The following is a 12,684-nucleotide window of genomic DNA, read 5'->3' as shown; positions in this document are numbered from 1 at the left end:
TGATTACCAAGGTATTTTTAATAATAAATACTCATGAGAATTGCAGTTCTCTTGCCCAGAAATAAATCCTGACAAAGATTTTCAGTAAAATAAATACATATCTGAAGATAATCAAAGACACAAAAGAAACTGGTAAATCATAAATCTTCTGGAAGTTTTAAATCCAAAACAGGAGTTTCTTTGAAAATTCTCCAGCTTCAAAACTGATCAATCAAAACTGCAGAATTTCCGGATGCCAGCCATGGACTCCTCCCTATTATGTAGAAAGGTGTACATTTGGTTATTAGTTTTTCATTGTTCTATGTTTTAGATGTTCTATATTTTGTTGCTTTTTGTATAATCTTATAATACAAAGACATGTGCAGTCCTGTACACCTGGGATTTAAGATTGTAAAAGAGGACTTTTAACCGCAAAGTCAGTACAGGCATTGGCAATATTCAAGACAAAAGTAGCCCAAGTTAATGAAGTTCCAGACTCTCCCACAGATTGATCATTTATGATCGATTCGAGTCACAAATGCAGGAAATTTTAATTGGTGCACTCTCAAAGATTAAACCCGGATTCAACAAAGCATATAGTCTGCAGATTTGAATAATTCACAGGTAACACATCATCAAGACAAACTCAGTTCTTCAACAATGTAGGAACAAATTACTACAGATGCTGTAATCTGCATTGAAAACAAATGCTGGAGATCACAGTGGGTCAGACAGTGTCCATGGACAAGGAGCAAATTAACATTGAGTCTAGATGTCTCTTCAGAGCTGAAGTGAAGTATGGAGGGGGCAGCATTTATGCTATACTTTGGGGAGGTGTGTTGTAGAGGGCTGGAGGAGGAATGATGTTAATAGTGCAGATTAAGTGATCGGAATGTGAGAATGGCAGAACAACGGGGTGTCTATGTCCTCTCTCCCCTTGCCCACCCCAGTGGGACTCTGTTCTTTCAAATCTGGCAGTTAGATACACCATTGGAATGTGAGAACGGCAGAACAATCAATTAATATGCGCTATCAACATCTTTGCTCCCCCAGCACTCTACACCGCACCACTACCCCCCCCAAACTTCAAATTTAATTCCAATGATAGCTTGTTCCATGACTAGGATTTTGATTCGTAATGTTTTATTTTTGAAGTTTGCATTGTCTACACTTCTGCTAAAACTGGTCAAACTTCAACATAAGGAACAAACATTTCTCAAATCGCAAATGTTGCAAGGCAAATTAAGAGGAACATTTTAAAATATACACTCAAGGCACATGGAAATGTTTAAAGTTCAAACTTTCAAGATTCTTACCACAGATAAAAATGCCGGATTTATTAACATCTTGTACACAGGGTGTCTGTTTGCACAATAATGTAGGCATTGGTTCTTGCTGGCAATAGCATGGAGATAGTAACAAAGCTGAAAGAACAGCCTAGTGTTTCAGAATATCTTTTATCTGGTACTAGTGTAGTTCATAGGTGAGATAGTGCACACTAAAGTAAGGCCACATTAAAGATGTGAACTTCTTAATAGTCCTTCAGAGCAGCCACTACCATTTCAATATGGTTCATGATCGATCGATTTTGTTAAGTCTTCTTCATAAGACTGGTCTATGTAGTAACATTTGTCTAAGTAGACACTGTATAATATCCAAGGACATATTGTAGAAGGCTCCATCTAAAGTTGTTCATCAGGTTTGTGCTTATTCTTGATTGCTTGACCCTGCTACAAACGGTCCAATTTTTGTATAAACTTTTGTTTGGGATCACTGTCAGAACTCCTATATACCCAGAATAAGTTTTTCATTTGAATATACAAAATGTTGGATTTGGGTCAAATGAAAATGGTGATTGCATTCAGGTTGGAAATGTGCAAGTGATACTGTACCTACAGTTGAGCCTACCACACACGATCATCCTCCTAGCAATTCTTCACCCCTATTATTTTGCTTTTTAATTCTGTCTCTTCCTAGGGCATCCCCCTTAACTTACCTCATTGGCCAAGCTTTTTGTCACCTATCCCAATATATTCTTATGTGACTTGGTGTCAAATTTTGTCTAATAACATCCCTGTGAAAAAACATTGGGCAGTTTTGCTATTAATGGTGATGCATCACGTAGGTTGCCTAATAGGTTATCCTATTATACTTTCTTCCTGAAGTTAGTTGTCCAACCAAGTAAATGCATTCATAGATAGGTCTGAGTTTAACTACATAGATTGTAATACATTGGCTCAGATATTTTACCATTATTGGAATACCATGGAATAAACTGGACACTGTCTTCCAGCACTGAGCCATGTTCATTTAAAAAACAGAAGCATAGAACTGGTTGAGAGAGATACCCCTTCAACTTCACAGATTGCGCTGCAACAGTGCTTGTCATCACAAGATATGCAAATTGCATGGACTTGGGGAACCTACCCACCAGTTCCCTATTACACAGACACCATAAAACATTAGCTTGGTGGATACATTGCTGGTCATAAGTATATTTTTACACCTGTTAAGTCTTAATTGTTTAGACATTAGTAAGTGTTGGCCATTTTAAAAACTTTTAAAATACCTTTTACAACTTTCTTTTCTCTTTTAATCTTACCTGTAATTCTAAATCATTATTCCACTTTTGGTACATAAATACTGACCTATGCTTCCCATTTTGACTGTACTGATCTCAGGGAGGATTCTTCAGTTTAATTGTTGAAGAATTTTGTAGAATGCTTACTCTGCTCGTAAATCAAAGTGATCTTTCATCCAAAGCCATTTGTTCAAACTGGTACGAGTTGCCCACAATGAGCTCTGTGATTGGGATGAATGTACAATTTGGGCTAATAACACTAGCCCAAACTGTGTACTTATTTTTGTTATATTTGTGCAAACTAAGAACTCTGGTACTGCACTATTGATTCCTAGGTTTAAAGGATTCTCCAATGAGGAGAAATCTTCATAGAATGGTTTAATATTCTTTGGAATTTAGATCGTGATATCATTGAAAGCTATGAAAGTTTCTGTGTGGAATTGATGGGTAAATGATGAGAAATTGTTTCCCAGTTGAAGAATCTAGAAATCGGAGGTGGTGTACTCTCAGGATAAGGGATCATCCATTTAAGACAGATAAAAGAGAAATTTCTCTACCCAGAGGGTTGTGAATCTTTGGATTTTTTTTTAACCCCAAAAGGACTGTTCTTGTTTAGTGAATGAATACATACAAGATTGACATGGGTAGTTTCTAACAAAGAAATATTGGGCCATTCTAAGTAAAGGATTTAATCATAGCAATGAAATAGAAACATAGAACCACTATTTATGGACATAGGGGAGAAATGCCCTCTCAGATACCAAAGGCAACATGGGAGTAAAAAGGAACCAAAGATATAAAAGGGAATCTTAATTTGAAAATATAATTACAGGGATAATCACCGCCTAATACAGGAAAATGCTCAAAATATAATTCTGGGGATAGTCACTGTCAAATACAGAGAGACTTTCTTTGAATGTTAATGAGATTTCCTTTTGATAGAAAATGGGTTCTAGCCTATATTTTCAGAGATTAAGCGAAAAGAAAACTGAGATGGTCATTTGGCAGTTATAATGATTAAAATAATTTTCATTTAAGTAGCAAGTGGAAACACAAATAGAATAAACAGAACCTGCTTACCAGCCAGACTCCAATGTCAGGTTCAGGCTGGGAGAATGGTCGTTTGAAGACACGACACATTTTCAGAGCATCAGAAAACACTTCAGTGATGTTGTTCAAAATTGCCAATATAGCCGCCAGAGGGTAAACACACGAGAAAAGACTGACATAGCCAAACTGTTGAAACAATTCCAAGTAATCATCAAATGTTCCCTATAAGAAAGAGGAAAACAAATTTAAAACAGAACAAAGAACTGGCAACTGTGTTTCAGTGGGTAACACTCCCATCGAGAAAAATAAAAGATTCAAATCCATCCAAGATTTGAGCATATGATCAAGGCTAGCATTTCCAGTACAGTACTGAGGAAATATCACTGTCAGAGATGCAGACAGCCTCAAGACATCCCAAAGTGCCTTACAATGAAAGGAAGGACTTTTGGAATTGTGGAGACAGTTGTAGGTAGCACTTCAGCAATTTGCACAGCAAGCTCCCACAAACAGCAATCAGCTAAAGCATCAGATTATCTTTAGTGCTACTGATTCAGACACAAATATTGCTCAGAGCACATTCAACTCTTCTATTTTGAAGAATCTTTTGCATCAAACTGATAGGACAGATCAGGTTTTCTGTTTAACATATCATCCGAAAGATGTTACTGCAGACAGTGCAGCAGTGCAAGCGTCAGCTTAAACTTTATGGTGAAGTCTCTGGAATGGGATTTGAACCAAATGATGTTCTGGCTCAGAAGTCCAATTTTTTGACTCGAAGCAAGAGAGTGATACCCATTCACACTTCAAAAGAAAACATCAATATAAGAGACCTTCAGGAAAAAAAAAAACAGCAGAGAAGAATAATACATGACTATTGAAATTTGACATCTTACAGCAACAAAAACTTTGAAAGAAAGATCAATCATGCTTAGTTCCACATCCCAGCTTTTGGTAACTATAAATTCTTCACTCTCAAGTACAGGTCCAGCTCCCTTTTAAAATTATTTGAAAACCAGCTTCCACCACTGCTTTTCAGATACAGCACTACAGATCCCAACAATTCTGAAAAATATCTCAAATTTCCCTCTAGATGTTTTGCCAATGATTTTAAATCAATGGCCTCTGGATATTGTTTCACTCGAGGAAACAATCAATCAATCATTCTCTATCCAATTTGCTCATCCTGACAATTTCTAACTGGCCACCCATTAACCTTCTCTGGTTCAAGGATACCAAATTCCAACTTTTCCAAATTTTCCTCATACCCAGTAAACTGCATCTGTAACTTTTTTTGGCAACTTATACAATGTGTGGTGCTCAGAGTTGTCCATGTTACTCCAGCTATGGCCTAAACAATGATTTTACAAAGTTGAACCATGGTTTCTTTTCTTTTATACTCTAAACTTCTATTTATAGAATGAAGTAAATTGAATGTTTTTTCTTTTAAACGTTAATTTATCCAGTTGTGTTGACACCTTTTGGAATTGTTAAAAATAGACACATGGTCTTTCTGTTCATCTATGCTTTTCAAAGCTCAGTCACACAGAAAAGGCAGAAATTTCAGTCCAAACTACATCAGTTTGAACTTTGTAGCAGACATGGACTCAATCTTTCTTACACTTTAATTTTTTGTTGGTTTGGTCCAATTTGAATGTTTTGGATTAATTTAAAAGACAAGGTTTTGAAACCTTCAACCTCAAAAAAATGCAAACAATTCTTAGCACCAAGGGCTAAGATAACAAGCAGTAACAATCTCGATTTAAACTCTGCACAGATTGAATTCAAAGTTTGGATTCTTCAGGTTCATCAGGCCATTCAGTGTAAACAATTTACTATGTGTTACAGCACTTCCTGTTGTTTTTAATGACTGGGATTTGTTAAGTATAAACTGGAACACAAAAATCACTTCAAGTAGCTTTCACCCTAAACAGTAACAATTCTATCACCAATTGTAATTTAACAAACTGCACGTGCAATTAATAAAACAGCCAAACATTCAAAACATACAGCTAAGACTTTAGGCAGCAAACTGCTTGAAGACAGAATTTATGATAATCTTTGGCTTTGACAACTTTATAAACGTAATGCAAAAGGAAGGAATGCTTATGAATGCTTTTTGGAATCTGTATTATTGTTACAAGATATGCTTATACAACCTTAATTGTTCAATACTGTGGTAGTACTTATTCTGGAATTTAGTTGAACAGTCAAATATTTCCTAGTACAGATGGAAATGAACACCTGTGACTTAATCAGACTCGATCTCCAATTGACCATGGTGAATTAAAAACCTAAGGAAAGTTGTTGGGTGTTTGCCTGAGAAGGAAGCCAGTACCTTGAATGTACGCATGTACATTTTCTGAAAGGAAAGTGCAGCAAACTAGTATCCTCTGTTTGCTGCGTGCCAGGACACAATAGCAGGGGAATCCAGCTATCAGTCTCAAATGCAGTTCTCTACAGGCAGCAACCTGCAGCAAAAACTCGCATGAATTTCAACACCAACTGGTAATCTTGTTGCAAAATGGAGCAGGACAGTTGATAACGTAAATGGCTAGAAGATTTGGAAGTTGGAAGAGGGCTCAAAGAGATGGATGTGGAGCATTGAGTTTCCCTCTAAAACCAGGTTTTAATCAGAGTGGCACAAACTATAGCTCAGCCAGTGCTTCATCGGATGTGGAAATGGTCAATTGTGGAGTAAGAATGGAAATTTTACTCAGTAATAGATTCACGTTGTATCTGATGTATGCAGTGCTTTGAGTAACGGAGGCAGATTTTTACATCTGCTACATATGCCTTTGGTGTACTTGATGGGGCAATACAAAGAATCTGTGTCAAACATTCTGTGCCTATGATATATTCCATTCCGCAGATCGGAGGCTTTGGAAATAAAGGTTATTTAATTTTATGAAAATACATTTAAGTCTAAAGGAAACATATAGGAACAGTAATGCACAAAAAGATGTTCACAGAATGGCAATGAATGTCACTGCACAGCAAGAATGCACTGACCAATACATCTGTTTTATTTCCATAAGCCATTAGGTCAAATCTCACCTTCTGACTAATATTGATCAATATTCTTTTTCACGTACATCTCTAGGCTAAACTATTCCAACAAGCAGTCTCTCATATTCCAACCCCAATAAGCCTGGTCACTAAAGCTGCTACTTGTGTCCAAATGCGCACAATGTCTGGTTACCCAACATGCACATGACCTACTGGCTCCGAGTCAATCAGAGGCTCAATTTTAAAATTCTCATCCTTATGTTCAAAGTAGTTCATGTGCTTGACCATCCATGTGATCTTCTGCAGTCCCAAACCGTGCCAAATATTTTTGCTTCTTAAACATCTGATTTTAACAGCACCGTGTAATGGCTTTGCCCCCACTTTCTTGGTCCTAGGCTATGGAATCCACTCCACAGAAATCTCTACTGCTCTTTCCTCCTTTACAACACTCTCTAAAGTCTACTTCTTTCACCAAGCTTTTGTTTATCTGCATTAATATTTCCTTATAAGACAGAATTTGAGCATTAAGAATGACTTTATCATAACCCTTCACAATCTAACAGATCTCCATCCAGTCATCTAATAACTAGGACTGCCCCAATGAAAAAAAAAATTCTAGTTTGAGAATCTTTCATCCCTGGTAACAGCCTAATAAATCTATGTTGCACTTTTCCATTCTATTGTATCCCTTCCAACAATAGAATCGCTAAAGTACTCCAACCGAGAATTAAGGTCATGCACAAACTCAACATCACCTTTGTGTCCACACCGCCCCTCCGAACAGCATCCCACCCCGACCCATGCCCCTACCTTTTCCCTGGAACCCTGCATTTCCCACGGCTAATCCTCCTAACCTACACATCCCTGGACACTATGACCATGCTAAATTGCCCGATCTACCTAACCTGCACATCTTTGGACGGTGGGAGGAAAATGGAGCACCTGGTGGAAACCCACGCAGACACGGGGAGAACGTGCAAGCTCCACACAGTCACCAGAGGGTGAAATTGAACCCAAGTCCCTGGCACTGTGAGGCAGCAGTGCTAATCACTGACGCTCCGTGCCGCCCTATTGTGTACCTCATGGCTCAATGGGTAACACTCCTGCTTCTCAAGTCCAAAGGTTATGGGTTTAAATCCCACAGATTCTTGTCCAAAGGCTTGAGCAGAAACTCCAGGCTGACATTCTGTGCAATACCAAAAGAATGCTGTATCATCGGTGATGCCTTTGAGGCACCATTTATTGGTTGGATGTAAAAAATTCCACAGCACTATATTGAAGAATATGGAGGTGTTCTTGCAGGTGCATTACTGTATGTGGAGCCTTGCTGTACACAAATCAGTGTATTTTGATGTTCTGAAAGGTGCTAAAAGAAATGCAAGCTGCTCATTCAAAACTAAGGAATCTTTTGGTCTTTTTGGATCTTATCTACTTATGCTGTCGCCCTTAGTTAATTGTGTACCTGTACACCTATATAAACAAAATCTTAGATAAAAAGGAATGTGTTTTAGAATTGTAAACTTGAAATAAATAGAACAGAACAGCCTTCCCACATAAGAAGACTCCATGCATAGGTTCAGCCCAAGAGCAAGCATCATGCATGATCTGAGGGGAGGTTAGCTCAGTGGCTGGAACTGCTGCCTCACAGCTCCAGGGACCTGTATTTGACTCCAGCCTCAGGCAATTGTCTGTTCGGATGTTCTCCCGGTGTCTGCGTGGGTTTCTGCCAGGTGCTCCAATTTCCTCCCACAGTCCAAAGATGTGCAAGTCAGGTGGATTAGCCATGCTAAATTACCCACAGTGTTCAGGGATGTGTAGGTTAGGTGCATTAGCCATGGGAAATGCAGGGTTACAGGGATAGGGTAGGGGGATAGGTCTGTGTGGGATGCTCTTCGGTGGGTTGGTGTGGATTTGTTGGGCCAAATGGCCTGTTTCCCTGCTGTGGGATTCTATTCTATTCTACACTGAATTCATTAAAAACTGGGATGGACTATAGGCTTTTCATCCAACTTGTAAAATCAGGCATCTGAAAACATAAAAAAGGTATAATTTTAAACAACAGAATTATCGTTAACCTCACTTCTTCCCCATCCCAAAGTCTTTACAATAAATTGATTTCCATACCAGATTGGAGGAGAAAAAAAAACAAAAAAAAAAAATACTTCAAATTACAGACAAATGCTGCTGCTACAAGCTGATAATTGGAATGGAAGTGACTCAGGGCTATGGGACAAATATTTTTCTGGTAGCCATCCAGGAGAAGTGGGCTAAGAAATAGTGGGAGACTGTAAGAGATGGAAAAGAACAGAAAACAACCTGTGCCTTTAACGTAGTAATATGTGCCAAGGGGGTGAAAAAATGGGGCTGAGAACCAGAGATGGTGGTTAAGCTAGATAAGCTAGCTAAGAAAGGCTGTAAAACATCACACTTCAATGGTTCTGATGTAAATGAACAATTTAAAGCTGCAACGCAAAATGAATAACCCAGAATAATGGAAAGCTGAAAAGATAGACACATAATTACAGGATATTCTATTTTCATAGTTTTATGACATTAAAGCCTATCAAAAAAACATCAGTGTACATTCAGGGGATAGTTTTTTCAGCTGTCCTAAAAACAAGTATAATGAAAGAGTGACAACACTGTTACCACAGACGTGCTCCAGCAACTGATATAGATCTGAGTCAGAGAAGATTTGCATCCAAGGCAACAAAGGAGATTGCCAGATAATGACAAAACCATGCCAGCAATACGACACGTGGTTTATGGTATCAATTCTATTTAACAAAATAAAACTGAGTTACTAATGGAAACTGGATTGTTCTGGATCAAACTCCAGACATAAACTGGAGATGATAAATGGGAACTAGCATTCATGCCAAACATTGCCAGGCAATGCTGAGTGTCAATAAGATGGGATCCAAGAGTCCGTCAGTTTAGTTGGTAGTAGTCTTGCATCCGAGTCACAAGATTCCCGGTAAACTGCACTCTAGGACTTGAGCGCAAATATAGAGACTGACAATTTAGTGCAGTACTGAAAGAGTGCCGCACTGTCAGAGGTGTTGTATATCAGAGGAGGAGATGTTAAACTGAGGTCCGCCTAACTGTTCAGCTGAATGAAAATGATTTCATGGCACTACTTGGAACAGTATGGGAGTTATGCCCAGTGTCCGACTTCATATTTGTCCCTTAATCAAACTCTGAAAAAATAGATTCTGGTCAGCAACACAGCCTGCTCATGGGAGCTTGCTGTGATCAAACTGTCTGCCATGTATCCTTTATTACAGCAATGACTATACTTTGAAAATATTTCACTGGCTGCAGAACACTAAAATGTCCTGCGATTGTGAAAATACTATAAAAGTATGAATTGTTCTTTAACCATTGAACCTTGGCCTTGAATGACCTTTTGCAGTGAGTATTTTTTCAGAAATTAACTGGACAAACCACAAAAATGCTGCAGTCTCAAGAACAGGTAAAAGGCTGGGATTTCTGTAGCAAGTAATTCCACTCCTGACTCCCCAAAGCCTGTCTGCCAACTAGATGACACAACTCAAAAGTCTGATGAAATAGTCTCCACTTGCCTAAATGAGTGAAGCTCCAACATTTGTGATACTCATCACCATCCAGGACAAGACAGACCACTTGTTCCACCACTTTCAACACCCTCAGGGCGGCACGTTGGCTCAGTGGTTAGCACTGCTGCCTCACAGCACTAGGGACCTGGGTTCAATTCCACCCTCGGGCGACTGTCTGTGTGGAGTTTGCACATTCTCCCTGTGTCTGCGTGGGTTTTCTCCAGGTGCTCCGGTTTCCTCCCACAGTCCAAAGATGTGCAGGCGAGGTGGATTGGCCTTGCTAAATTGTCCATGGTGTTGAGGGATGTGTAGATTAGGTGGGTTTTAGGGGGAAAGAGTCTGGGTGGGATGCTCTGAGAGTCGGTGTGGACTTGTTGGGCTGAAGGGCCTGTTTCCACACTGTAGGGATTCTATGATTCTCTCCCTCTACCACTGATGCACAGTGTACTACCTACAACATGCAGGACAACAACTCAAGGCTCCTTCGATTTCACAACCCACAAATTCTGCCATCAAGAAGCGTACAGACAGTTTCTCATTAATCTGCCTTGGAACTACATTTCCATTCTCTAGTTAAGGAGTCGTATAGCTCAGAAATACATACTTCGGTCCAACTTGTCCACGTCGACCAGACATTCCGATCTGACCTAGTCCCATTTGTCAGCATTTGGCCCACATCTCTCCAAATCCTTCAAACTTATGTACACGTCCAGATGCCTTTTAAATGTTGTAATTGTACCCACCTCCTCCAGTAGCTCGTTCCATACACGCACTACTCTTTGCATGAAAAGGATAGCCCTCAGGTCCTTTTTAAATCTTACCCGTCTCTCCTTAAACCTACGCCTTCTAGTTTTGGACTCCCCCAGCCTAGGAAGATAGACCTTGGCTATTCACCCTATCCATGCCCCTCATGATTTTACAAACTTCTATAAAGGTCACCCCTCCAACACTCCAGGGAAAAATGCTCCAGCGTATTCAGCCTCACCCTATAGCTTAAACCCTCTAGTCCTGGCATCTCCTTCTAAATCTTTTCTGCACCCTTTTATGTTTAATACATCGTTCCTATAGAAGGGTGACAGAAATGTATTCTGTATTCTAAAAAAGTGGCCTCACCAAAGTCCTGTACAGCCATAACCCGACATCCCAACTCCTTTACACAATGTTTTGACCAATGAAGGTAAGCGTGCCAAATGCCTTCTTCACCACACTGTCTACTGCAAGTCCACTTTCAAGGAAGTATGCACCTGCACCCCCAGGTCTCTTTGTTCAGCAACACTCCCCAGGGCCCCACCATTAACTGTACAAGTCCTGCCCTGGTTTGCCCTACCAAAATGCAACACTTCATTTATCTAAACTAAATTCCATCTGCCACTCCTCGGCCTATTGGCCCACCTGATCACGGTCCCATAGTACCAAGATAATAATCTTCACTGTCCACTACACCACCTATTTTGATGTCATCTGCACATATGCTAAATATGCTACTATATTCTCATCCAAATCATTTTATATAAATGACAAAAAACAGTTGGGTCAAATCTTTTAACAAGGATGTACGAACACTACAGGGACTGTAGCAGTTTAAGGCACGTTATAGACCAGACCAAATCCCCCTCAAATATATCAAGGAGATAACCGAGACCCTAACTTTTATCTTATTTGAAGACAAGCACAAGTTGCTGTGTTCCAGATGGAATTTGATTGGTGACACTACGCAGCTTTAAGTAAAACACATGTTATTCTTACCCTGTAGTTAAAATACACAAAGGAAAGAAAGAGTTTTTATAGAATCCCTACAGAGTGGAACAGGCCCTTCAGCCCAACAAGTCCATACCAACCCACAGAGCATCCCACCCAGACCCATTCACCTATAAACCCACCTAATCGACACATCCCCGAACATTATGGGCAATTTAGCATGGCCAATTCACCTAGCCTGCACATCTTTGGACTGTGGGTGGAAACCAGAGCACCCGGAGGAAACCCACGCAGACACAGGGAGAATGTGCAAACTCCACACGGACAGTCGCCCAAGGGTGGAATTGAACCCGGGTCCCTGGCACTGTGAGGCAGCAGTGCTACCACTGACCCACCATGCCGCCCCAAATTGGAATAACTTAACTCTATTGGAAGACTTATAGGATAATAAGAATAATAGGATTAACTAATAAACAGTAACTGTTCCAATATAGTAACATGCCATAAACACACTCTTGGCAAAGGTAAATTCAGTAAAATAGATTGTCTCACATGTAATTCTAGCAGAGAGAACTCCAGCTTTTAGCTGTAACAGAAAAGAGGGGCAACTCCCACAGCCAACTTCAAAACCCCGACAACTGCTGAAAGCTAAACTAAAACCCTTGTTCTGTGGGAGCCTGACTCTACCCATTCATGCTGCTCCTATTGTTCCAACTTAAAAATAAAAATCAAGGCCTCACAAGCTGTTTACTTTATTGGCTTGGAACCGATCACTCTGTTCCACCTCCACTG

The 12,684-nt window shown here is 39.7% G+C and overlaps 1 protein-coding gene across 1 annotated transcript in view; it reads right to left on the bottom strand.

Moving 5' to 3' along the window:
• The window catches only part of ano10a (anoctamin 10a), a 60,399-nt gene that overhangs the window by 16,609 nt on the left and 31,106 nt on the right, over positions 1–12,684 (bottom strand). The window contains exon 10 of the mRNA XM_048595847.1: positions 3,641–3,832. Coding sequence (XP_048451804.1) covers positions 3,641–3,832 — 192 coding nt within the window. The remainder of the gene's footprint in view (positions 1–3,640; positions 3,833–12,684) is intronic.

Source organism: Rhincodon typus, chromosome 4, assembly GCF_021869965.1.
Source record: "Rhincodon typus isolate 14 chromosome 4, sRhiTyp1.1, whole genome shotgun sequence".
NCBI classification, from domain to species: Eukaryota; Metazoa; Chordata; class Chondrichthyes; order Orectolobiformes; family Rhincodontidae; genus Rhincodon; species Rhincodon typus.
This window is presented reverse-complemented; position numbering and strand designations above follow the sequence as displayed.